The following is a 27,498-nucleotide window of genomic DNA, read 5'->3' as shown; positions in this document are numbered from 1 at the left end:
TTGTTTGTCTCAAATGATAATTTCCAGACTACTATATTTGCTGCATCTGAACTTCTTGTTAAAATTGGTTACTTCTGATCTCCATTCCAGTCCTTTTGAATCAGACTTTGGAGTTAGAACATGGAAAAGTCTCTGAGGTTGGGACCTAATTTCTTTGGCACATTCTGCCTTGTGACCTACTTTATATTAGCCTTATGATTATATTTCAAGTTATTTATCATGGGAATAAGTAGGTTGTAGAATATTGTCAGGGATATGCTTTTCATATCTTTCCTGGGAGCTCTAATAATATTGGAAGGTAATTTAATTCAAAGTCATTTTTAGAAATATCTATTAAAACTTCATAACTTTAAAAAATTTTTGAAATGGAACACTGAAGAATTTAAATGACTTTTCAAAAGTCATACTAGTTAATAGAAATCTGTGGCCAGACCCCAAATCTTCAATCAAGCTGGGTCACTACTTATGTTCTTTAAATGTGATAGGTCCATTTTTATCTGTAAGTCTGGATATTAGATATGTCAGTGGCAGGATAATGACAGAAATGCTCAGCATGCAGTTGGGAAGGATCTTTGGGTTTTCTGAACTAATCATATTAATAAAATGAATGGTTGCATTTTTTGTCTTATCAAAGCTTATATTACCTAATAGTTTTTCTTAAAGATGTCCTTGTGTGCCTTTACTCACATGATGACCTCTCATGAAAACAGTGGGATGACATGTCATCCATGACCAACTCAGGATGAAAAATCAAAAACATGCATGTTAGGGAAGGATTTAGTCTGTTTATGATAAGGAACGAAACTTTTCTTTAATGTGTAAAATATTTAAATCCATAGTTAGTTAGCACTGTTGTCCTGTTATTCATCGATTTTGCTCAAGCAGGCACCAGTAATGTCTCCATTGTGAGATTTGTTATTACTGTTTTTGGCATATCGAATGCACCACGGGGAGCTTGCCGGGCTCTTGCCGTGCGGGCAGGATATTCTCAGTAGCTTGCTGGGCTCTCTGAGAGGGGTGGAGAAATCGAACCCAGGACAGCTGAGTGCAAGGCAAACATCCTACCCGCTGTGCTATGTTTAAAATGTAGGCAAACCATTTTACTCTAAGTGTGTGTGTGTGTGTGTGTGTGTGTGTGTGTGTATGAGATGCTGGCACTAGACCCTCACATTTGCAGGACAGACCCTATCACTGAGCTGCATCTTTAGCACCTTATTAGAGGTTTTAAGTCTTCATGACAATAAGCTATGGTAAATCAGCTGCCCTCCACACCTTCAGATTCAGTCTCCTCACTGCCTTTTCCCTCCTCTTTTCTACTTTGTATCCACAACTGTTTCCTCTGTAATTATACAAGAACCTTAGTGATAGGTGACCCCATGAACACAGTATTTCTTTCTGTGTTGTTCAATTATTACTCTGACTTTTAAATTGCAGGGTGCAGGGCTGGAGTGATATTATAGTGTGTACGGCATCTTTATTGCATGTGGCCGACCCAGGTTCAATCCCGGGCATCCCATAGGGTCTCCCTGAGCACCTCCATAAGTAATTCCTGAGTGCAGAGCAAGGAGTAATCCCTGAGCACTGCCGGGTGTGGTCCACAAACACAAAACAAACGGTTATAATTGTAGGGTACTTATGAATATCACAATTTTAGCTTTTAAATTTCCTTGCATCTTTGCACAAAGGGAAAAATTCAACTCTGTTTTCTGTCATTTTTTATTTATTTTTTTACCTTTTTGATAAATATTTCACAGCAAATTTATTGTGATTGTTAAGGGATATCTCTACTCAGCATATGTTACATGAGGAGGAGGAAGATGTAAAGCAGTTTTTACTGTAAATAGATCAATAGTCTTCCTCAGAAATCTTTGGCCTTTCTCTCTGCCTCTCACTTATATTTATTCTCTTATTTTCTGCCCCTCTGAAATTGGTGCATAAAGTCTAGTTGGACTACTCTACCTGTTTTTTTCCCCTCTTTCTTTAATTACTGTTCCTGACCCACTTTCTTTTTTTTGGGGGGGCTACCATGTCATTATTGTTATTGTTAATGTTGTAATTTGAATTACTGTATATGTTTTAAAAACCATGAGAGGAAATAAATACTCATGCTGCTTTTTTTTTTTAAATAACCATGCCTTCCTGCCAAGATTCTTGAGTCTGTATTTTGAATATGCACATTAACGAACGTAGTTTAAATCCACAGTGATATGGAACTAACATGCAAATGAAAAATAAATGTGTTTTATATATCTAATGTTGTGTTACCTTTGTGCACTGTAATCATTAAAGAAAAGCAATATTTAGATGTGAGTTGTCGTACTTTCATAGCAGTTATAAACTGATCATTTATTCTCATTTCATTCAGTTACAGTTTAGTCCTGTAATTTATATACTTTAAGGACAATACACTTTCTTATTTCAAATTAAGTAAACCCCTAGGATTTCCACAAATGTGGGAAACATAATTTGTGGTCGTGGGGGACTGTGTTTGTGCTCTCCCCAGTGGAGGGGAGGATGGGGCTGAGATCAGGTATCTGAGAACTGTGTTTCTGCTCTCTAGTTAAGAAACTGAAATATTGCTGGTCAGTGCCATTATGAGCAGATCCATTTTCTTTAGCAATTAGTTGAGAGTCAAGATAAGTGAATCATTTCCCCTAAAATTTGGAGCATCATATGTACCTGAATGTAGGGTTAATTTATCCTTCTCATGGAGGGTGTTATTCATAATGCATAATGCTTAGCAATTTGAGAGAATTATGATCTATTGAGATTTAGAAGTTATCAAAAGAATACTCATTGAATGAAATGTCAGCTAGTCCCAATTATATATATGGAATTTAATCATTTTTATACTTGGTTCAATTGGCATCTTATTCAGCATAATCTTAATTTCCATGCACTAGCACAGTCAACCCAAATAATTAACAGGAAAATATTGTGATGTAGTGATAAGCACCTTCAAAATACACATTAATTGCAGTGAATCCAGGAAAGGTAAAAATTGCTTCTGGTTTTGGATTAGAGAAGGCTTTTGAGTAATTGGCATGTCTTGGAGGATATTTCTGCTACTTTTTATTTCTTATAAACACTTTAGTTTTTTTTTTTTTTTCATCTAGTCACTGTGACATTGCAAAGTTATCCGTGATGAATTCCAGGCGTTTTCAATACCAATCCCTTTACCAGTGTCCACTTCCCTCCACCAATCACCCCCCCAACCCCCCATTTGCCTCCTACCCACCAGTCTGCCTCTATGGGAGGTGCTCTTTTAAAGATGTTCCATAGAAACACTTTAAATGCATCCAAAATGATTCATTTATTAAATTCAAGTAAATAAAGTATGTCATGCGTTTATCAGTTTTCACTGCTTTTAGTAGTTCTCAGCTGTTTTGCTTTCCCCACCACCTCTCTGTACGAAATTGGGGAATATACCTGAAGAGGTATCCCCCTGAAAGGGCTGGACTATATGCTTCGCATGTGGGGAGCCTAGGGTTGATCCCCACCTCCTCATGGTACTGAAGCACAGCCAAGGAGCTGCTGCTGAGTACCACACTGAGAGTAGTGTCTTTTGAGCATCACAGATGTGGCCCCTAAACTAAGATAAATAAATAAAGGAATATCACTGAAATCTCCCCAAATCTAGCTAACCTAGGAAATCATATTCATAGTATAATAATTACATATACTAATGATAAAATAGGGACCAGTTAATACTTAGACTTTGGTAAAAATAAAATAAATATCGGAGGAAGCAGCAAGATGAAATGGTGATGATAAAACATGTGAGCTAAGATGGAGTTTTTATATCACTAAGGTACAATGAATATTATATTTTCTCTTTCTCCCATTCTCTCACACACAGATTAGCTTCCTACACACACATGAGTCTTCTGTCTTTTCTAATTACATTGTTAGTTTATTTCATATTTAAAATATGCTTTTATTTCTGATTTACTATGGTATAATCTAATATTAAATTTTAACTTACTCAGAAAAAAATAAATTCTACTATGTCAGCTTTAGCTGCAAGTAATGCATGTTTGGCATCTCTTTTCAAACATTCTCTATCCAAAGTTACCTGTCTCTTCTCTTCTTTAACAGCTTAGAGTAGCTGCAGTAAAAGAATATTTAGCTGTCATAATAAAAGTGAAAGATTTCTGTGCGCGCATGCTTGCGTGTGCATGTGCTTGTGTGTGTGCCTGTATGTGTGCATGTGCGTGTGTGTGTGTATGTGTGTGCCTGTGTGTGAGTGTAGTGTTTTCACCCCAACCTGTAGTACTCAGAACTTACTCCTGACTCACAGATTACTCCAGTGCTTGGGAATAATATATTTTTCTGGGAATTGAACTGGGGTGTTCTGCAGACAAGGCAAGTGCCTTAACTCCCACACTGTCTCTCTGGCCAATCTAGTGTATATTTTTAAGACTAGCTGTCATAAAAATTTTAAACAAACTTTAGTAACTACTAATTTTCTTTGTACTTATTTCCATCTTAATTAGATAAATTCAATCTGGTCTTTCCTTAGTGATTGATTAATGTTTATTATTATTGCCATATAAATGCTAGTTTCACATTTAGTGTTGAACTTTATGACTAACACTGGGCATTTCATAGACATTATCTCATGAAACTTTGTATCCCATGCTCCTTATTATTATTACCATTTGCACTCTGTTGGGATTAGTAAACCATCCACCCCGGTGTTTTATAATTGAATATTAAATGTGACTGTTAAGATCCCTCCTCGTGAGGAATATGGCCGTTATGATAGCTCTTTTTTATACTAGATGCTATTTGGCTTAATTTTGAATTCTTGGCAGTGTTCGAGTTGAATGATGCGGCTCGAAGAGTTGACCAGATGAGAGAGGGGAATTCCGCATCTGGATTTTTAGCATAGATCATCGTTTTAGAAATATTCCCTTCAGAGTGCTATTAAAGGTCTATGTAAAGCCTAAATTTAAGCACAATTAAATATATTTAATGTAAAGTGCTTAATACTTTATAAAATATGTTAAAACAATCTGTGCTAACTCTTGGAAAATAGTTTTACAAAAGCAATAAATAATAGAAATTATCATTTTTGGAAATTGTTAAGTGTTAAGTATAAGGATCTTTGTATCATAAAGTGAAAATCATAAAATATCATGCATCAATTAAGTAGCATTAAATATTGATTACAATTATTATACCTCTTTATTATAACTTTTATTTTAATTTTGATGTATGTCTATGTTTGCATGTTCAAATTGGGATACTAATGTATCTTTAAATTGGCATGTATGAGTGAATGTAATTTTTATTAAAGTAGCATCGGTTTACAATAGTGTATTTCAGGGGTACAATGTTACACATCAGAGTCACCACTGATCCATTAGTTTCTCCCTTCCACTGTCCACTGGAGTTTTGCTGTCCACTCCAGCTCACCTCTTTTATAATTTGGTACTTCAGTCCAGTCATCAAACTCTGTAAGTATTTGTCCTCACTGGATATTGTATAGTTTGTCTTTCTTTTTACACCACATATATGTGAGCTCATCTAGTAGTTGTTTTACTACTTTTAAATTGTTTTGCTTAGTATGACTCCTTTAGGCAAGATTCCATCTTTTCTGACAGCTGAGTAGTATTCTGTTGTGACATCCCAAGAAGAGATCACATACATCTGCCTTATCCACTCACCCGCTCATTTGACGCTCCAAGAATTGTTGGGCACTTAAGTCGTCTCCAGATCTTGGCGACTGTAAATAGCACTGATTGCACTTATTTAAATAGACTCCCTTAGGGCCATATGTAATCTTAGAGTGATTAACTATTTCTAAATTAAAATTTATAAAGTAGAAATGTTTTTGGCAGCACAGCCTATGGAGCTAGTACATAGAATGCGGTGGTCTGGGACTTTTTAGTTATGTACACATAAACTTTATTTCTTTAATTACTCCGTTATAAGCCTGAGAACTGTAACTGGAGATTGAGAGCAGTAGTATGATTTCTTTAATATTATGTTGTGACAACTTAGGGTCTTTGACTCTCCAAAAATATTCATTGGCTCCATGCCTACCAAAATGACTATCACAGTGGGCAAAAGAACCTTTATTATTTATTTATTTATTTATTTATTTATTTATTTATTTATTTATTTATTGGCTTTTTAGGTTCACCTGGTGATGCTCTGGGGTTACTCCTGTCTCTGCACCCAGGAATTATTCTTTGTGGTGCTCCAGGAACCATATGGGACGACAGGGCTCAAACCCAGGTCAGGCATATGCAAGGCAAATGCCCTACCCATTGTACTATAGCTCTGGCCCTGGATAAAAGAGGCTTTAATATTTATTTCATGTGTGTGTGTGTGTGTGTGTGTGTGTGTGTGTGTGTGTGTGTGTGTGTGTGAGACAAGATAGTTTTTATTAAAACAAGTTAGAAAGCTGTGAGGTGAGTGAGCAAGCAGTTACATGTTCAAGAGAGAACACAGACTTCTCCAGAGTGCATGGGCGAGCCAAGAAATAGGGAAAAACAGGCTAGATGTGTGTTTAAGGAAGAACTGGGCCTGAAGAGCAAGCCAAGGGAACCCATTTATTAAATTTTGGGTTTTTTTTGGGGGGGGCGCAAACCTGGCCATGCTTCTGTGCTTACTCTTGGCTCTGAGCTTAGGGGACAAAGCTTGTGGACTCAGGTGACCATATGGGTTGTGAGGGATCGAACCTTGGTCAGCATCGTGGAAGGCCAGCTCGTTACCCGCTGTGCTATCGTACCAGCCCTTCCATATTCAGTCATCAATTCTGATGATTTGCTCTGTCCTCTCATGAAGTACCAAAAATTTTTACTTAAAGACTCAAGTTCTTTGAAAATAGTCACTTCTATTTGGATAGTTACTTGAGGAAGAAAAATTAATATAATATGGTGGAAGAAACTCCACAGCTGCAAATGCACTGTAGCACTGTCATCCCGTTGTTCATCGATTTGCTTGAGCAGGCACCAGTAATGTCTCCATTGTGAGACTTATTGTTACTATTTTTGGCATATTGAATATGCCACGGGTAGCTTGCCAGGCTCTGCCGTGGGGGCGGGATACTCTCGGTAGCTTACCGGGCTCTCCAAGAGGGACACAGGAATCGAACCTGGGTTGGCAGCATGCAAGACAAATGCCCTACCTGCTGTGCTGTTGCTACAGTCTGCAAATAGCTACAAATAATCTAACATATAAAATGCATGTGATTTTACAGCAGACTCTTGCCATATTTGCTTGCTTGTTTGTTTTGGGGCCAAACCCAACAAGGCTTAGGGGTTACTGTGGTCACGAATTGCTCCCAGCCATGCTCAGGGGACCATATGGGATGGCAGGGATTTGTATGCCCAATGCAAGGCAGTTGACCAATCTACTGCCCTCTCTCTATGGCCCTCCATATCATGATCACAAAATCCCGTTAGTCACCAATTTATTGGGCGGACTCAGTAACATGTCATTTTGTCCTTTCCCTGGGATCTTGGAAGTCTATCTCGACTTGGCACTCCAAACGATGTTGCATTGGGGGCTCTTCAGGGCCAGGGGAATGAGATCTAGCTTGTTACTGGATTTTGCATATGAATACACCATGGGAAGCTTGCAAGGCTGTCCAGTGTGGGCAGGAAACTCCAAAAGATTGCCAGTTTCTCCCAGAGGGAGAAGTAGGCTAAAGATATCACGCAGCTGCAAAGTGGCCACATGCTTCTGAGAGCTTGCTTTTAAGTCTCCCTCTGGATGTTGGCCGTTGATGGTATTATACACACCTGGGTTCCTCTGCCAGTACCCTCATGCATGAGGCCTGTCCAAACGTGTGGAGAGGGGCTTCCAACGTGGCTGTAGCTAGGTTCCGGTGGTCTTCGGCCGCCGAGAGCTCTGCTCGGGGTGGGGAGGGAAGCTGGAGCCCATCCCCTCCATATACATTTTTAATTTATTTTTTTGTTTTATTTGGGCCTCTCAAAAGGTGCTTGAGGGTCCTTGGAGCCACTTTTGGTGGTATTGAGTCTGGTATGAGGCACCCTGGTTCAGTGCATGTCCTTGTATGTGCTGCCAATGATGATGGTGGCACCACCGCAGCCACCGCTGTGTGGCTCAGGGGCCACCCGAGTGTCAGGAATCAAACTCAAGGCCTCCGGCATGCCAGGCAGCCCCCTGTACCCTCCCCTTGCCTCTTTGTAGAACTCTTCATTATATCTTTTCAACTCCTTGTTATCCTAATTACTTTTTCCTGCCTATTTCATTTCTCATGGTCTTTATTTTTTTCTTTTCTTCTCCATACAGTTTAATCAAACTCTCTCTTTAGGTGACCATGGTGCTCTATTCAGATGTCCTCCTATCTCTTTCACTCTTCCGTTTTCATTTTCTTTTAAGATCTTTGTTTTTTCTTTCCTGTCCACTTCTTACATTAGTTTCTTCTCCTGTCCTTTGAAGCGCATATTCTGAGCCAGGTACGGTTTTCAACTCTGGGACATAACAGGGCATGATACAAAACCCATGTTTACATGCAGGTTTGTATTATAAGAGAGTGATAGATATCATCTAAGTTATGCCTTGAAAGAAAACCCACTGGAAAGGAAAGTTAAAAAAGACATTTGTGTAGAGTGGAAGTAGTGCCTGCTGGAGTGAACATCCTGCGCCAGAGCAAGAATAACATGATATAAACCCCTAGGAGACACCAAAGTGGTACCCAGAGTGGTCTGGGGTTTAGATTTGAGGAATTTTATATATAGAATATCCTAATATTCTGTGAGGGCTGGAGTGATAGCACAGCAGGTAGGGCATTTGCCTTGCACTCGACCGACTGGGGTTCCATTCCTCGGCCCCTCTCTCGGAGAGCCCAGAAAGCTACCGAGAGTATCCCGCCCACACGGCAGAGCCTGGCAAGCTCCCCGTGGTGTATTCGATATGCCAAAAACAGTAACAAGTCTCAAGATGGAGACATTACTGGTGCCCGCTCGAGCAAATTGATGAGCAATGGGATGACAGTGATGCAGTGATACAGTGAATATTCTGTGAAGATTTTCCCTAGGTTTTCCAATGGCTTGATGTCAAATCTGCTTATGAGTTTTCCTCTGAGTTTCCCATCCAAACACTGTAGCTATCACCTTTGAGAAGATGAATCCCAGTTCTAGTATAATTGTGCTTCTGCACATCTTTCCGATTAACCACTGTCAGTTCTCCTCTACATGTTAGCCGCTTTCACAACTATCTCCAGTGAGCATGCCTTCAATTTAAGGAATATTTCCTTGCATTTTCAACCAGCTTTCTCTTTTTTATTTCTGTAAATGAAAGTTTTAATTTCTTACTCAGCAACTTCCAAACTTAGGAGTGACCTTGAGTTGTACCACCCCACCCTCTATTTTTACATGCCATCTAATTTTATTTTAATCAAACAAAATCATTGTAGCAGGTATTGTTTTATACCCTTGGGATACATATGGAACAGAACAAATTAGAGGTATTGCTGAGACACAGGCTAATGGTGGGCGAATGATAATGAATAGTCAACATGATCAATTGCCAGCTTATCTGCTTTATTTGGAAGCAATAGGTCCAGGGATGGATGGAGCAGACAATTATATCAACTGACAAATGGGGCCAAATGATGTCGATAGGGAAGTCCGTGGACTGTAGCTTTCTTTTACATACAGTGAGAGCCAAATTGAAATGCTTTATGCAAATGGTTGATATTTAATTTGAGGTTGAGAGTGCAGCAAAATTCATTTGTCCCATCTTCCTAGGCATACACTGTAGCACTGTAGCACTGTTGTCCCGTTGTTCATCAATTTGCTCGAGCGGGCACTAGTAACGTTTCCGTTGTAAGACTTGTTACTGTTTTTGGCATATCGAATAATCCCTGGGCAGCTAGCCAGGCTCTGCCATGTGGGCAGGATACTCTAAGTAGCTTACTGGGCTCTCCCAGAGGCATGGAAGAATCAAACCCGGGTTGGCCGCATGCAAGGCAAACACCCTACCTGCTGTGCTCTCACTCCAGTCTGCTAGGCACACAATCTCCTGGGAACCATGCCATGGTATCCTACACAGGGGAGGAAATAAATGGTCATGATGAATACCTTCACTAGGGCTGACTCAAACCTTTCATGTAGGCTTCTCATCCTGACTAGACAAAGGTGGAGTCATCACCCTCAGCTGGTGCACTTGTATGAATGTGTGACTCAGAACATTGATCTAGAACTACTCAAGGCATTTTGGAAAGCAAGACAAAGGCATGTTTCATGTTGATCTCAACACTTTCAGTCCATTTCTACCACATTCTGATTGCACTAAATTAATGTGATAGTTTCAGAGAACAATTTTGACTCCTGTGTGGTGTGAGAATATAAGCTATTGTGGACAATATTAGTGGCCAAAGCAAAGTCCCACTGTGATGGGGACTCAGGAGATTTTAGTGAAATTGACTTTAGATCATTTTTAACATAAAATTAATGGCTTTTACTGAGATCAATAGATTTAGTAGGTTAGGCTATGTGCTAGGGGATTGAGCATGTATGTGAAATGTCACTTGATTTGATTCTGAACTTCTCTATCATGTTTTTGCAATTTCCACATGAACATCATTGAGTATTGTTAGGATATATTTTAGGTATATGACTAGAATGATCTCAATTAGAGGGAAAATGAATCATCTGTTTGAGAATTTTTATACACTGTAATATCTAGTACAATGTCTATATCAGGCACGCTTTAAAAAATAACTTGGCTTACATTAATGAAATTAAAGTTAGGCTCCTGAATTTTTTTGTTCACAGACTTAGAGGTGTGAAACCATACCTTGCCTTGTATTTGCTATCGCTTCACACTGCCTTAAAATATTTACTGCTTTCTAAGAGATAGGTTTAATTTAATGAAATTTAGTTTTAATTGTGATATAGTGGGCAAGTATGTGGTCTGGGATTTAATGATTCAGTCGACAGTGAAAAATACAAACAAACAAAAAACAAATTGTTTTAGAAGAGTACGTGGACTATCCCTGAGTGGCCTCTTCCACCGCATTCAAGTGTCCCTAGTAGTAACTGTCCATTGAAACTACTGTACTGATGCCAGTTTTATTCAGAATTCTACACTAGCTTGATTTATGGTAAGAAACATTGTGATTTATGGTAAATTCAACAGAGGAGGCAGTTTATATATCTTTAAGCACCAGTGATAAGATTTGTAACTAAGGGAAAAAAAGATTTGTAACAAAGGAATTAGAAGTGAAAATTGAAAGAGAAAAATATAAGAAACTTCATGGAATATAGTAATCAAGAGAATTTGGGGAAAATAAGGCACTGTAATAAAAAATGAAAACTAAGCCTCCTTATGGATGAACTTCAGTTCACTTTGTGAGTGTGTGTGTATGTGTGTGCACACGTGTGAGTGTGTGTATATGTGTGTGTGTGGTGTGTACTTTCTAAGAGGAAGCCAGCTAGCTGCCTGCCACCAACTGTCTGGTGATGATAGAACTGGACGTTAAAGCCTGATAAGATATTGACATGTTTTCACAATATGTTCTGTGTTTTGGGCTTATTTTTCTGGATATGCATTATGATCATATGCCTGATTTGATAAAAGCAGTGATGCTGAAATTGCTGATAGAAGAAATGTAAGAATATAAGTGATGTAAGATTTTACACCAGTGTGTGAGGGAGATTAAGACGACCATTGAAATTCATGAGAGAAACATCAGGAATTGCATATATATATAAACATATATATAAAAGATGAATTAATTTTAGAAACAAAAGCAACTCTGAAGGGTACAGATAATATCAGGGCACTATGAACAATTGCATATCAAAGTACAGTGACAGCATAAAGATAATAGGCCAGAAGAACTCCAAATATTGGAGGATTACTGATAAATGCCCACTGATTCAATTATTATTCTTCAACGTGAAGGTTAGAAGTTTGTCCAAGAGTGTAAGGACTAAGCATGGTGAAAGGGCTGGGGTGGGTATTTTCTCATACATTGAATCAAGAGCAGTTTATATGTGCACACCACCCAGATTGTATAGATAAACATGTGCAGAGACCATCGATTCTAAGATTTCCTGTGAAACTCACACAGAGCAAGAAGAGAATAGAGGTACCTAGTAGCAGTATCAGAATGAAAAGGGGAGACAAAATGTCAGAACAACAGAAAACCATAGTCAGAGGCATATTTGCTGAAAACGTCTGCTCTGTGGTAAGATGGACTCATTTGCTGGACCACAGGACGGGAGTGACAGAGGGATTGGATGAATCCCCTCACCTTTGCTGATGTTTATTTATTTTATTATATTTTAGATTGTTATAATAGTGTTAATGTTTATGTACTAAATTACTGTGCCCCACCATCATCAATGTGCTTATGACACGCTAGTATCCCTGTGTCACTCTAGGGTGATCCTGCTTCCCCACTTTCCTCCTTTGGTTCATTCATACGTTTTTAAATTCAAAACTAAGAGTTTGTTGTTATTCAATATTGTTTATCCCCTTGTTCTGTTTAATGAAAGCCAATAATCCCACACAACCTGATATTTGAAAAATTCAGATGAAACTAAGGTCAACACAATACAAATATGAGTTACTTGTAGATCTGATATATGTTTTCTGAATTCTTCTATTGTCCACATCAATATCTTATTTCATCGACTTTGTTTTCAACTAGGCATATTTAAATTAGTACTATATATTACTATAAGACCTTAAGAATAGAAATAGGAGCTGTAATTATTTTTCTGTGATATCCACATGATAGTAAAAGAAATCAGGCAAAACCATTGTTTTTCTTCATTATTTATTAAAAAGTCATAGACCTGGAGATTTTTAAATAAAAGATGAAAAATAATAAGAAAAAGATAATATGTAAAACTGGAATTGAATATAAAGGTAACAGTTTAACTGGAAAGATTAAGTTTGAGGAGGAAAAAGTATCTTGAATCATGAAGTATTAGGTTTCACCAAAAAAAGATATTTAAACACAGACTTAATTTTTGTGTACCATATGTACTGTGGAACTCATTGTTCTAGTATTGTAAGGAAAATATAGAAATATACATGGACAGCAGCCCAGCAGTAGGTAATTATGGGAAGTTGGAAATGTCATTTTGCTTTATGAGCTTCCATGCAATTTCTTTTAGAGATAAAATTCCAATAGAATGTGTAAAGATATTCCTTTGTGGGGCTGGAGCAATAATACAGCGGGTAGGGCATTTGCCTTGCATGCGGCCAACCCAGGTTTGATTCTCAGCATCCCATATGGTCCCCCGAGCACCGCCAGGAGTAATTTCTGAGTGCAAAGCCAGGAGTAACCCCTGAGCATAGCTGGGTATCACCCAAAAAGCAAATAAATTAAAAAATAAATTCCCTTGCAGTGTTAAAATGTATATAGTATATCATTTTCTTATTCCTTGTAAAGTTCTATATTCAACCTCATATGAATTTGTTCTTATCATGCATGAACTTCTACTATGTATGTATACTGATATTTGTTAATAGGTTAAGCATTCAAAGTTTAGACTTAAATAGAGAAATATTGTTTTATAAATTAGGTTTTTGCTATTTTAAAAGCTCGGAAACTAAAAATTATAGATGTTTCTTAATAGTTATATTTATAAATTATATATATTTATAAAAGTTATATTTATAAAGCATAATATATTTTATGCTTTCTCTAGGCTGGGATGATCAAAAGTGATAATGATGAGTATTTCATTGAACCCTTGGAAAGAGGCAAACAGATGGAGGAAGAAAAAGGAAGAGTTCATGTTGTCTACAAGAGATCAGCAGTAGAACGGGCCCCCATCGACATGTCCAAAGACTTCCACTACGCAGGTAGGCATCTTTCAGCTGTCTGCAGAACCCATCTTCCCTGTAAGATATGATGAGCACAGTTCTCTCATCAGTAGGAAGAATGTGTTGGCATGTGGTTTTGTATAATCTAGGGCTGGCAAAAGACGTTTACATTTATAAATTAGAAAATTTAATTTGCCTTTTCAAGACCATAGAGGAGCAAATGTTATAGATTTTATTTATTCTAGTGAGTTGCTTCCCTGATGTGCATTTATAGTTTTAAATTTTACATTAAAATTGTCTTTTCTCTAGCTGATGTTAAAACTTGAAACCATTTGTGTTCAATCAGTCTCTGCTGTTGCTTTTAATTATTAATATTAGTTATTGTGTGCAAAGAATTTATATGTTTTGACTTCTATTAAAGTTCAACAGTTAAGCTTTAATGCTTTCATGTTATGAAGACATTACTACTAGTTCTTACTTATATTTTCGTATTTTAAAAATGCCATTATTAATCAGAACACTGACTAACATTGATTAAGGTAGTAAGATGCTGTATGTTTTTGATAGGCTTGGTTATTATGTACATTACTAATAATTAATATGCCTTCCCAGGTAATGATTTAATGTTTTACAAAAAGCATGATTTATATATTTGGAATAACACAAGATTATTTTTTTCTTGAAATTTGGAAATTTGAGAAATATTAGTTTAAGACTTATTGCATTTTTATATAAAATAATTTAATAGCTCAAAATTAAGAGTTTAAAAGATTTTAATGGGTTTAAGTTTATTTAGGATATTATTTTAAGAAATTATTTACAGGATCAATTCCAGCAGCATTAGTATCAACACAGTTATTTTTTATTTGTTTTTTTTAAAACATGCAGACACCCAAAACTATTTGGAATTTTTCAATTATAGATAGATCAAATCATAGTACATGTAGCAAAAATTACGTAACATGTATTATGAAGAGGTTTTCAATGGTAATGGATTAAGGCAGGAAAAAAAAAAAGTTGTTGCTCCTAACCATCAGTTGCTTGAGCCAGGGAGATAATATAAGCCTTCAGTCATGTGCCTTGCATGTAGCCAACTCAGCTTTGATCCAGGCACCATGTGTTTCCCCAAACTTTGCCAAATATTTTTCTGGAGACCTCCTAAGCAGTTCAATATGAAACAATGATAACTTGAACTAGGTGAGTGGTACTGAGATGTAACAGACCAAATAGTATTGAGATTGAAGTAAAACTGAATTACTTAATGTAGTAGGTATTGGGATAGACAGATCCTGAGAGCAGGAGAGTGAGTGGATATCGAAAATAAAGTTAGAATTCAAATCTAGTATCACTGTATCACTGTATCACTGTCAGTCTATTGCTCATTGATTTGCTTGAGCGGGCACCAGTAACATCTCCATTGTGAGACTTGTTGTTACTGTTTTTGACATATCAAATACGCCACGGGTAGCTTGCCAGGCTCTGCCACGCGGGTGGGATACTCTCAGTAGCTTTGCCGGGCTCTCCAAGAGAGATGGAGGAATCAAACCCGGGTTGGCTGCATGCAAGGAAAACACCCTACCCGCTGTGCTATTGCTCCAGCCCTTCAGATCCAGAAGACTAGAAAATTATCTTTTTGAAACCTTAGTATTTAAAATAGATACATTACCCTTGGTGGAAGATGACAAGTAGGTATAATTTTGCTAATAGGAGTAGAAAATAGGTTGGAACAATGGGTGAATTTTAAAAATGCATTGTGTGTTTTCATAATTATGTTCCAAGGTACATTGTGATAAAGATGGGTAGAGATTAACTTAGGCCTCACATGTCAGTTATTGCTTCATATTTGGAACGTTTCCACTTGCCTTCCTCTTCCCCCCCATACAGTTTTGCATCAATGAGAATTATAATTTGCATATGGTACAAAATTGGGAACGCATGAAATAGGAGGATGACTTTATGTCCTGTTTTAAAAAAATACAGCAAAGTCAAATTTCAAAACAAAATTGTGCTTTTATTATTATATTTTAGAGCCCCAAGCTATTCTCCTTCACTGAATGTAAATGTCTATTTTGTTCCCTTATCTTCTAATTTTATTTGAATTGCCAGTGAAAATGATAGCTTTGTACCTTTTGAAATAATATGTTGAATGATAGGACTTAGTGACAACAAAACCCTCAAAAGATATTGCGCAGATTTTCTTTTGGTACCTAATAGGGAAGTTGTAGATTTATGAAATATAGAAAAATATGCAGGGCTATTTGAAAATATATTGAGCTTGTAAACTTAATGGATGTAGTGTTCTGTCTTAGAATTACTCTTTAATAATCAAATGTAGAGTAGGTTTGTATTAACATTATGAATAATGGTCTCTTCCATTGAAGAACTGGTCACTGTTTTTAACACATAGTGCTCCCAGTTTCTGGCAAAGAATCACCATCCTTTTGTTAAACAACAAACATAAACTTGGCTTGCTTATGATAAATAAACTTGTCTACTTCATCATGGCCAGGGGTGGGTATTTGAGTTGTGTTTTGGATTTTGCTTTGGGAGTGTGGAAATCAAGTCTTGATTTTGGCACTCTTAGTTCAGAGAAAATTGTATTTTATTGGTTATTTTTTTTTAAATTTTCTTAGTGACAACATGGCTAATAAATCATTTGTGTTGTAAAGTTCGCCTCCATGTTAAATCAGTCTAAACCCAGGTTTGAAAAATAACCCCTGTATATGAATGTCTACTTTGTCATCATTAAAAACATTTTGCTTTAGGCAGTCTTTTTGTGTGTGTTTTGTGTTGGTTAAGGAGAACGGGGAGCTGTACATATATGATGTCATTTAGCTTTTCATATTTTTAATTTAATCCCTAGGCCCTAAGGCTTCTCCCCTCAAATTACAACTATTGAATCACCAGAAGCTTTGTGTTAAGGTAATTTTTGTAATTACTTCCTACCAGTGGGAAACAAGGAATAGTGAGCCTTTATCTCCTAGCTTCCTTTCAGGATTTTCATTTTCCTGCGTGAACCCAAGTGCTTGTGTCGCTGGCGTGGTTGTCATGGTGCTGCCAAGGAGTGTCTTTGTCCCAGGTGGGAAACATGGACAAGTCAGAAATGATTTGGGAGTTGCTCCTGGTTGCCAGGGAATGAAACTATGAAACAAGAACCAGAAGAATGGGAAGACTATTCCTTATTTTAGTTACCCTACGAAGTTTCTAGGCAGAGTCCTTCCTTCATTCTATGGACACATGAGTAGGTGCTCTAAGCCTTTGTATTTGGAAGTTCTCACGACCTATGCCCCAATCAAAGGGGGAACATTGGTAGGCTTTGTATTCCCACTATCCCAACACTCCACAAATCAAATAAGAGGGATTAATTTTAGAAGATGTTTTCTTATTAAATGAAGCTTGGAACCTAGTATTATTAAACCATTAAGGTTCATCAAATAATAGCCACTCTCCAAGGTGGTATTAAATGCTGAATTTTTCATCATGTACAGTTTAGCTAATCATATAATCTAGGGATTGACCATTTGTCAAGGCTGTTACTATTGGATTCCTGTTAGCATTCATCATATTTATAAAATTATTTTAGATTGGTTTATATATTTAATACTTTATGTATTTCTAAAACTTATTGACAAAAATAAAAGATTAAAGGTTGCTTTATGAAACTGATGTTTGCATAAAGTAATGAAGAAGCAGAGTGATAGGTAAAGAATTTTTAGGTGTTAAAAAAAGGATAATACTTTAGTTACTTTGTTAAAATATTTACTGGGCCTACTCTACCTTATTATTAATAGATTTACTGAAGGATATTGATTATGAAATATATGGAGTAGGGTTAAAGTTTTATACATGGAGCTCCATCTGTTTTCTAATAAAGATGGAAATATAAAAAGACATGAACTGCATTGAGAATTCAGAGCTGCTACACTACTGTTTAGTTATTGATATGACATCAGTGGAAAAGAGAATTTATGGACTTTAAATATGGTTCAGTGTTTGAAATGAAATTGGGATAAGAAGATAATAAAAGTGATTTAGACCAGATACTGTAGAAAATGAACAAAAATAGGAGCAAAGCGAACTCTGGTAACTTAGACTATGGAATCTGTCACATTTTCATTTTTTAGAAGAATTTTATAGTAATAATCACCTGTGGACTTTGGCTGAGTAGCTTATACTGGGTTGATAATCCCTGAGTGCCAGCCCCACTAGTCCTGCTAGCATTCCCTGCAGATCTTTCTCTATTAGACCAGATTCTGCTCTCACTGTTGCAGTAGACCACCCAATTTTTGCTAGGACTCTATTCAATCCATGTGATGCAGTCTCAGCTTGTGTTGTGGTTGACGGTTGTTCATCAGCCCTTGCTGACAGATCCCCAGAAAACTCAGATATTGCTGCCATTGTTGCTGCACAGGAACCTAGGGGAGTCGTGGTTTCCTCGGCTAAACCCACATGATGTGCTAGGAGTCCATGAAGTATTCTTCAATTAGCTTCTCCAACATAGCGTAAGAAGAAATGTTTTCACCTTGGAAGTCCTCGATGATACTTTAATTCTATGCCCTTTTCTACTAAAGTGCCCCTTTAAGGGAACTGGGGGGAGCTCAAACTCACTGTGACTCCCTGTCACAGAAACTGGTCAAAATCAAAAGGGTGAGGCTTGCCTGTTACTTACTGTATTTGAAAACTACTTCAGAGGATGATGGTCAGGTCTTCATTTGGGAAAGGTCCAAGTGAAAACAAATTTAAAAGTACCCAGACATGGTGTTTACATGCTATGTGAGAAATAATATTTAGAAAATCCTTTCTTCATCGAGCAGAGGTGTTGAGGGGAGGGTATGGGGGATGCACACTCAGCTGTGCTCAGGGCTTATTTCTGTGTTGGCTTTCAGGGATATCTCCTGATGGGCTCAGGGACCATATGTGATGCTGGGGATCAAACCCAGGTCAGCTGGATGCAAAGCAATCACCGTACCTACCATACTATTGCTCCAGTCCCAGAAAATCCTTTCATATAAGCTCAATCCCTTTCTCTCGAAAAAAGTAACTTGGTCTCCAGACATTTTCTTGGACTCTTAAAGAAGGAAAAATTAGTAGACTATCTATAAAGGCAGATTTTACCTGAGACTCAGTGACTAAAACTTAAAGATTAACTTAAATGAATAAGCTAACTGGAAATGGCAAATCATTTGTGCTTTGTTTTTTAGTCCTCTAAGAATGTCCTTTATGTTACTAACTATAGGGGAAGAATATAAGGGATTGTTTCAACCAATATCTTTATCATTACAAAATATTGTATATTAAAATTGAGCCACACTTGTTCTCTATTCAGCCCTCTTCCCAAAGTCTTCCTCTACTTTAACTGACATATCTAAGAAGGGTATTTCTTTCTTGTTGTTGTTGTAGTTTTTGGGCTACATCCAGCTGTGCTCAGGGCTTACTCCTGGCTCTGTACTCAGGGGCCACTCATGGTAATACTGGGGTGGGATGGGGAATATAATCCACATCAGCCACTTGCAAGGCAAATGCCCTCCCCGCTGTACTGGTGGTGAGGCCTCAACAATGGTATTTCATAGCCAGTGGAAGTTATCCCAACTGTTAAAATACTTAGAGAATATTTTTCCAAAGATAATCTGTGAGGGAAACTCAGCTTTTTGAATCTTATCTATTTGATCCAGCTTAAAATTGGACATTATTCATGGTCCTAAGTAGAAGACTAAAGAATGAGAAATACAATGAATTTCTTTTGGGATACAAGATTCTCTATGTATTTTATTGATTTTTAGTCTAATATCTGTTTTTGATACATTTTGATACATATCAACTTTGGTATGGTGTAAAGTCTATTTTTATAAAAAATTTTTTTCCAAGTAGCTAACCAATTTTGCCAACACTATTTTTTGAACTGGTTTTCCTTCCTCTTAGCTCCTTCTGAGGGTTTACTTCCCAAGTTCTAAATACTATTCTACTAGACTAGAAGTCTGTTTTTATTTCAGTACCATGCTGATTTGATCAAAAGTAGCTTTAGAGTATAGTTTAAATTTTGTGCATAAAATGCCACCTTTCTTAATTCACAATTGCTTTGGCTATTTGGAGAGTTTTATGATTTTAGCTTTAATATTAATATTTAAATGTTAATATTTAACATTTATGTTAAATATCCTTGAAGAATGCCTTTGGGATTTTGGTAGGGATTGCATTGAATCTTTATTACATTTCGGATAATATGATAAACTTGATAATGTTAGTTCTTCTAGTCTATAAATGTCAGATTTATTATTTTTTGCATTTCTTGAGGAGTGTCCTATTTCTTTCAGTAGTAAATAAAGTAGTTCCTTTTTTGTTTTAAATTTAAGTCTTTAACATTTTTTGTTAGTTTATTAATTGGTACTTAAATTTGAGGTAATATTATTTAAAATTTTAAAAACTACAGTTTCTTGTTTTTAAAAGTGTTTTGGTGGATTCTTGTGGGTCTTCTGTGTATGTTACCATATCATATTATATCATCTGCAAATAGTGATAATTAGGCTTCTTTTTCCAAGTTGGAAGCCTTTGATTTCTTTTATTTGACTAATTGCTGTGGTGGAGACTTTCCATATGATGTCAAACAATAGTGGAGAAAGCGGATGTGCTTGTCTTGTGCATGGCCTCAGAGGAAGGCTTTCAGTTTCTCACCATTGCGTATGATGTTAGCTTTGAGTTTATTGTATATGGTATCTATTCGCTTGAGTAAGTTCCTTCTATCCCCATTGAGCATTTTTATCATGAATGGATAAACATTCTTGTATGCCTAGCACAAATTTCACTTGATAATGGTATAAGATCCTTTTGATATATTGTTGAATTTGCTGTATTAACATTTTATTTAGAGTCTTTGCTTCTATGTTCATCAGATATATTGGTATGCAATTTCCTTTTAGTTAATATCTATGTCTAATTTTGGCAATAAAGTGGTGTCAGCCTTGCAGAAACCATTGTGAATGATTCCTGTTTCTTGGATATTTTAGAAGATGTTAGGAGTCTAGGAAATAAGTCTCTTTGAGTGTTTGAGAGAACTGTCAGGACTTGGGACTTTTGACTTTGGGAAGATTTTTAATTACTATTTTAGTTTCTTTAGTTGCAATTTCCCTGTCAGGTTTTCTTCTACTGATTTAATCATGTGAGGTTGTATGATTTAAAAAATTCATCTATTTCTATAGTTTTTTTTGCTTGAAGTTTGTAGTAAGCTTGTATGATCTTTTATTTTTCTAAATATCTCTTGTAATTTCATTCTTTAATTACTGACCTAATTTAATAGACTTTTCTCTTTTTTCCTAGTGAGTCTAAAAGGTCTATCAGTCTTATTTATTTATCTTTGAAAATAAAACAGTTCTTCATTTCATAGCGTCCTTGTCATTATATTGTTTTATTATAAGAATGTAGCAGAATAAAAAGCATATATAGATAGATAAATAGATACTAAGAACATTGTATATGGTTAACAGGTACTTGAGAAATTAAATTAATTTGTTCATATTTTTCTTGGAGTACTCTCAGAAAAATATTGTGATTTCTTAAATGTCAATTCTCTTTCAAATAATGATATAAAATTGTACTGGGAGGAATTACTTACAAATGAAAAAAAATTGATTGAAAGTTATCAAAGGGGTTACCTAGATTGCCCTGGAGCCTAGATTATAGAACTGAGAAGGGCAGGGAAAAACAAAAATTGAGAGGGAGTGTAAAATGAAGTAGATGAGAGCTAGCAGGGCCAGGGACCAGGTGCTTTGGACACATCTGTGATGTAGAGGTCCAGAGGTCTGGTAAGTGTAGGTGTCTGAACCACAAAACTAATAGCACAAAAGTGGGAGCTCCAAAGTACAACCAAACTTTAAAAATGTGCTATCAAGGAGGGAGGCTGAGGAATGGGGGGGAGACTGGGGACTTGGTAGACGGACTCGGATACTGGTGGTAGGATTGGCGTTAGACTACATTGTATGCCTGGAACTCAACTTGACTAATTTTGTAAATCACAGTGACTTAATATTTTTTTTTTAAATCATAAGGGGGAGTGCCTAGGGTGGTGAGTCCTAGGACGGTGAATGCCGAGGAATGCCTCACCATCCTAGGCAAGGCCCCTCTCCACATGTTCAGACGAGCCTCATGCATGAAGGAACCTGCCGAGGAACCCAGGTGTGTGGGACCACGGACTGAGATCTCCAACGCTGCTCGGATCAGGACTGGGCTCCTTCCACCCAGAATCCCCATTTTCCAGTAGCTAGGCAGTCATGCCCAGAAACTGCCCCCAACACCGTGTAATCCCATCAATGGCCAACATCCAGAGACTATAAAACCAAGGTCCTGGAAGTATGAACATGACACCTGATAGCCTAGTTCTCCCTCTTGGAGAACCTGACAAGCTACTGAGAGTTTACTGCCTACATGGGGGAAAGCCTGGCAAGCTCCCCGTGGCATATTCATATGCCAAATATAGTAACAATGATGGGTCTCATTCTGCTGACCCTGATGAGCCTTTAATGCAGCACCATTGGGAAGGATGAGTAAAGAGAGGCTGCTAAAATCTCAGGGCTAGGATGAATGGAGACGTTACTGGGCCCGCTCAAGCAAATCAATGATCAATGGGATGACTGTTATACAGTGACAGTGAAGGGGGAATGCCTATCAGATTACCTCATATGTGGGCTATAAAAACAAACAAAAAGGGATCGCAAAACCAAACAACAGCAAACTTTTGAACTCTGACCACAGGACTGAGGTTAGCAAAACAGGGGTTGAGTGAAGGGGCTTCCAACAGATGGTGAGAGAAGCACAGTGGCAATTTGATGAGGGACAGAATGGACCCAGAGCAAGCTGTGAGCTACCCTGGCATCAAAACGGGCTAGACCAAAGCGCCACAATATGCAACTACAAGAACATGGTCATAGACAAATGCTGTCATGATCCAAAAATAACAACTAGATCTAGCCCCTGCAAGGGTTAGTTAGGAAGACTAACCTGACCTGAGGACCGTGGTCTGAAATATATAGTGACATGTCCTCAGGAAGAACCAAACTTTAAGTTTGATACATCTCTTACTGTGTTCATACAGAATGACATTGCTAGAAATATTAGAAGTAAATTTACTACAACTATTTAAGTGGATTACTAGCTGAGGAGAGAAGAAAGCAACACACCCTGGATGGGATCCCACCCTTAAGTGGATCTCCTAGTAATCAGGAGTAATCTCTTTAGATCAGATTTTATCCTTGAATTAATCTCCTGGTGGAGTGGCCTCACCTCTCTTTGGTCATTTGTTATTGTTCAACCCTACTTTGTATCACCACCCTATGTGATTGCTACATAAACTAAGACTGTCAGAGTAAGAGGTAAGGGTCAGAGTCAGAAGTGAGAGCGAGAAGGACTCCAGAGAGAGGAGCAGAAGGGCTCCAGAGGGAGAGAGAGATCAGAAGAGAGATCAGAAGAGAGATCGGAAGAGACCAGGGGAGAGACTACTGAGACAGAGTCTCAGAGTCAGTGCCTTACAGCTGTGCTATCTCTCTGGCTCCCTTTTACTGTTTATTATCTCACAGAATAGAAAATAGAAAAAAGAGGGCATAGTTTTCAGCTAGTTTGTAAGAAAACCAAGATTGAAGCTGACATTTATCAGAGGTGGAATGTTTTTGATACTGCCTTTACAATTTATCATAAAGACATAATATGATATTAGCATGCTCACAACAAATCACCTATCTTATGACTCATATAAAATATATTCTGACATTTAAAAGTTTATAATTTATTTGGGTTTTTGGGTACTTAATATGTGACATCCTGCCAAAGTGTATAATATAAATATTAGGAAGGGGACGAACAGTTAAATCTAGACATTAGGCAGTTGACATTAAAATGGCTGAACTAGAAAACACATATTGTGGCTTTAGATATATTAATGAAATTTGAAGTCTTTGAGGTATTTCTTTTAAATGTTGATGGTGGGGCCCAGGGAGAGAGTACACGGAAAAGGCTCTTATCTTGATTGCTGCCGACCTGGGTTCCATCCCTGGCAATGTATACCATCCTCGAAGTACCATCAGGAGATAGCCCTGCACACAGAGTTAGGAGTAAGCTTCAGTTCCAGTTACCTCAAGGTCATCTTGATAATAATGATTTCAACCAAATTTATCGTGTCTAAGCATTTAGGGCTGCAGTAATTTTTCCTTTATTATAGTTTGCAACCTCCCCCAGCCCAGACACCAATAAGTAAGTGAGTAAATAAATATCGGAGGACAGCTGCCTCACCTCTTAATGTGATGACTAGGTACAAAGAACTTATTCTTAAGGAGGAAGAAAAAAGTCTAGGTAAAGATGTAATGAGGATAATATGGTAATGCTATTGTGAACGATATTTGTTATTTAAAAGTAAAACAGCACACATAAATCTGATTACCTCAAGGTCATTTTGATAATTATTTCAACCAAATTTATTGTGTCTAAGCATTTAGGGCTGCAGTAATTTTTCCTTTATTATAGTTTTATCCCTTGTTACTTAACAATAAGTGTCTTTGTGGTTTGGGTGAATATCCAGTAACTTATTAGCTACTTAATTTCTTTTTCTTGGAGGCAGTGAAAATAATAGCACTAATTTCAAAAGTTATGTTTTTCTTCAATAAATTTCATTATCTCTATGAAAGCTTTTAGTTTTTATTCCTGACACTTAGCAATAAAAATAGTTTCTTTTATCTTGATTTTATTTTTCCTCTGTGATAGTTTTATAATCTTATAGGGATCATTAGTTTTCTTTCTCTGGCCATGTGTCTTGTTATATGTTCTCATCACTTTTGATTTTCATCCTCTGTTTCTATTTTAAGTCTCTTAGAAAGAAATTTCTCTACAACCAAACTTTTTTTCACAGTGATGATAAGAATGTTCTATTGTGATCTTAAATATGGTAGCCGTCAGCTAAAGAAGCACTGAGATGTAATAGGAGTAACTAAAAACTGAGTTTTTAAATAATTGAAATTTAGTTTATTTTTAAAAATCTGCTTTTGTGCCAGATCCTCCAGGCTTACTCTCGACTCTGTACTCAGAAATTACTTCTTGCAATGATAGTAGGAATTGTGATTCCTACTTGTGAGCAGTGGCAGGGATTGAACCCAGATCAGTCATGTTAAAGCAAGTGCCTTATTACCAGCTATACTATCTTTCAACTCCTAACTTTAACTAATTTATATTCTAAACACTGTATGTAACTATTTGCTCTTGTATTGGACAGCTCAGGCCAAGAATTTGTGCAATGAATATAACTTAACAGTTTCAATAATTCTTTCCTAAGCTTTTTGTTAAAATTAGCATCTCCAATAATAGTATGATACAGTATAAACTGTATCATAGTATTTTTTTCTCTTTGTCCAATATTGTTTTTCAGGATCACTGCAGAGTCTCATATAGAGTAACTGTTCAATAAATATTGATCGTTGTGTGAACAGTTGATTCTCATGCTAAGACACTGTTGCCAAATTTCTCTAGAGAACATAGCTTGTTTTGCTCCTTTCTTTTTAGTACTTGGTTTATATTCTCAGCACTTTACATAAACAGTTTTTTTAAAGATACTGGGAGATGTTGAAAAATGTCAACAAACTTCTATTCTCAGAACCCATTCTGTTCTACCTCTTCTCTCTTAGCTTTTGTCACACTCACTGTAGACTCCTCCTTTCTATTTCTGCTTTCTTTCCCCCGTGTCTTCTTTCTCTTATTAGCATTTAGCAATGCATTTTACCTCATAATTATTTTTATCCTATGTTTTATCAAAAAAAGATGCTCTGTTTATGGCTTCGAGCACGCAAGTCTTTTCTTGCATGGGTTTTGGAGCTTAACAGACCTGTGTTCACATCATAAGAACCCCTGCTACTGATGAACTGTGTAGCCGTAGGCATTTTGGACAGTTCCCGCTATCATTGTTTAATTTACAAAATAAAAATTCTGCCCACCTCAAGATGTTGCTAATGATAAGGTGCCCTATATAAGATGGGTGATCAACTAATAATGTCTCTCACATCTGTTCCTTTTTCCTTATTGTCCCACTGCCAAGATAAGTTTGTATTCTTTCTCATATTCGTCTCAGGAAATGTCAGTTAATACTAGATTACCAAGATGTTATTTTCAAAATTACTTTTGTTCAGAGCCCAATCAATTTTTGTTCCAGATACTGCAGCAATCTTCTATTTTCCTGCTTCTAAAACTTTCATTCTCTCTGATTTTTAGAAATAGAACATTACCAAACTTGGGGAGTTGTTAAGTCACTCCATTTAAGTGCGTGCGCATGCACACACACATAATGTATTGCTATTATTATAGTTTATGAATTATGGAATGTTACTAAGAAATATTATGAGACATGTATAGAGGCAAAAGTGATAAAGAATGTAATAGAGATAACCTTGAAAGAGGTTCTACATTATCTCCATATCCAGTAACTATTTCCATATATATTTGCAGCATAGATGCCCAGGTGTACTTCTGCTTTAGAAGTGCTGCATTTTGTTGGAGATGTAATGATCTTTATAAACTGAAATATTTGTCATTGTTTATTCTAAAATTCCTTATTCATTCCCCCATTTAATATTGGATAAAAGAAACTTAGCTTATTTTTTTTTAACATTGTCCTTTGTGACCTGGAGCCTCTCTATTTTTTTTTAATCTCCCATAATTCATTCGTCATTCCTACTTTTCACATTCTCTTACTTGGGTTCTACTATCTCTAAATTCCCAAAACACATTTTTTTCCATCATGCCTTCCTGTTATTTTCTGTTTTATTTTCTTTTGAATCATGATGAGATAGAATTGCAAAGCTTTCATGGTTGAGTTTCAGTCATACAATGATCGAACACCCAACCCTCCACGAGTGTACATTTTCCACCACTAATGTCCTCAGTATCCCTCCTGCCACCCTCACCCCACCCCACCCCCTGTCTCTGTGGAAGAAATTTCCTTCTTACTCTCTCTCTATTTTGGGGCATTATGGTTTGCAGTATAAATACTGAGAGCCATCATGTTTGGTCCTTTATCTACTTTCAGCACATATCTCCCATCCTGAGCGATCCCTCCAACCATCACTGACTTAGTGATCATTTCTGTATCCCAGTTGCCTTCTCCCCCAGCTCATGAGGCAGGCTTCCAACCATGGGGCAGTCTTCCTGACCCTTGTGTCTACTGTGCTTGGGTGTTAGTCTCATGCTGTGTTATTTTATATTCCACATATGAGTGCAGTCCTTCTATGTCTGTCCCTCTCTTTCTGACTTATTTCACTTAGCATGATGCTCTCCATTTCCACCCACTTACAGGCAAATTTCACAACTTCATTTTTCCTAATAGCTGCATAGTACTCCATTGTATAAATGTACCATAGTTTCTTGCCTTCCTCTTTTTATACATGGCAGGGAGTATTTCTCTTCATAGGTATTACTGCAACACTGTCATCCCGTTGTTTGTCGATTTACTTGAGCGGGCACAAGTAACGTCTCTATTACACTCAGCCCTGAGATTTTAGCAGCCTCTCCTTACTCATCTTTCCCAATCATTGGAGGCTCTTTCAGGGTCAGGAGAATGAGACCTATCGTTACTATTTTTGACATATCAAATACGCCACGGGTAGCTTGCGGGCTCTCCAAGAGATATATATATATCTGTTACTGTATTTGGGATATGAATTTGCCACGGGGAGCTTGCCAGGCTCTCCAGTGCGGACAATAGACTCT

At 37.1% G+C, this 27,498-nt stretch overlaps 1 protein-coding gene across 2 annotated transcripts in view; it reads left to right on the top strand.

Moving 5' to 3' along the window:
• The window catches only part of ADAMTS3 (ADAM metallopeptidase with thrombospondin type 1 motif 3), a 231,854-nt gene that overhangs the window by 97,490 nt on the left and 106,866 nt on the right, over positions 1 to 27,498 (top strand). For both annotated transcript variants that reach the window (XM_004617908.2, XM_055138716.1), the window contains exon 4: positions 13,653 to 13,809. In XM_004617908.2, coding sequence (XP_004617965.2) covers positions 13,653 to 13,809 — 157 coding nt within the window. The remainder of the gene's footprint in view (positions 1 to 13,652; positions 13,810 to 27,498) is intronic.

Source organism: Sorex araneus, chromosome 5 (genome assembly GCF_027595985.1).
Source record: "Sorex araneus isolate mSorAra2 chromosome 5, mSorAra2.pri, whole genome shotgun sequence".
NCBI classification, from domain to species: domain Eukaryota; kingdom Metazoa; phylum Chordata; class Mammalia; order Eulipotyphla; family Soricidae; genus Sorex; species Sorex araneus.
The sequence above is the reverse complement of the archived record's forward strand: the minus strand, read 5'-3'. Positions and strand labels throughout refer to the sequence as shown.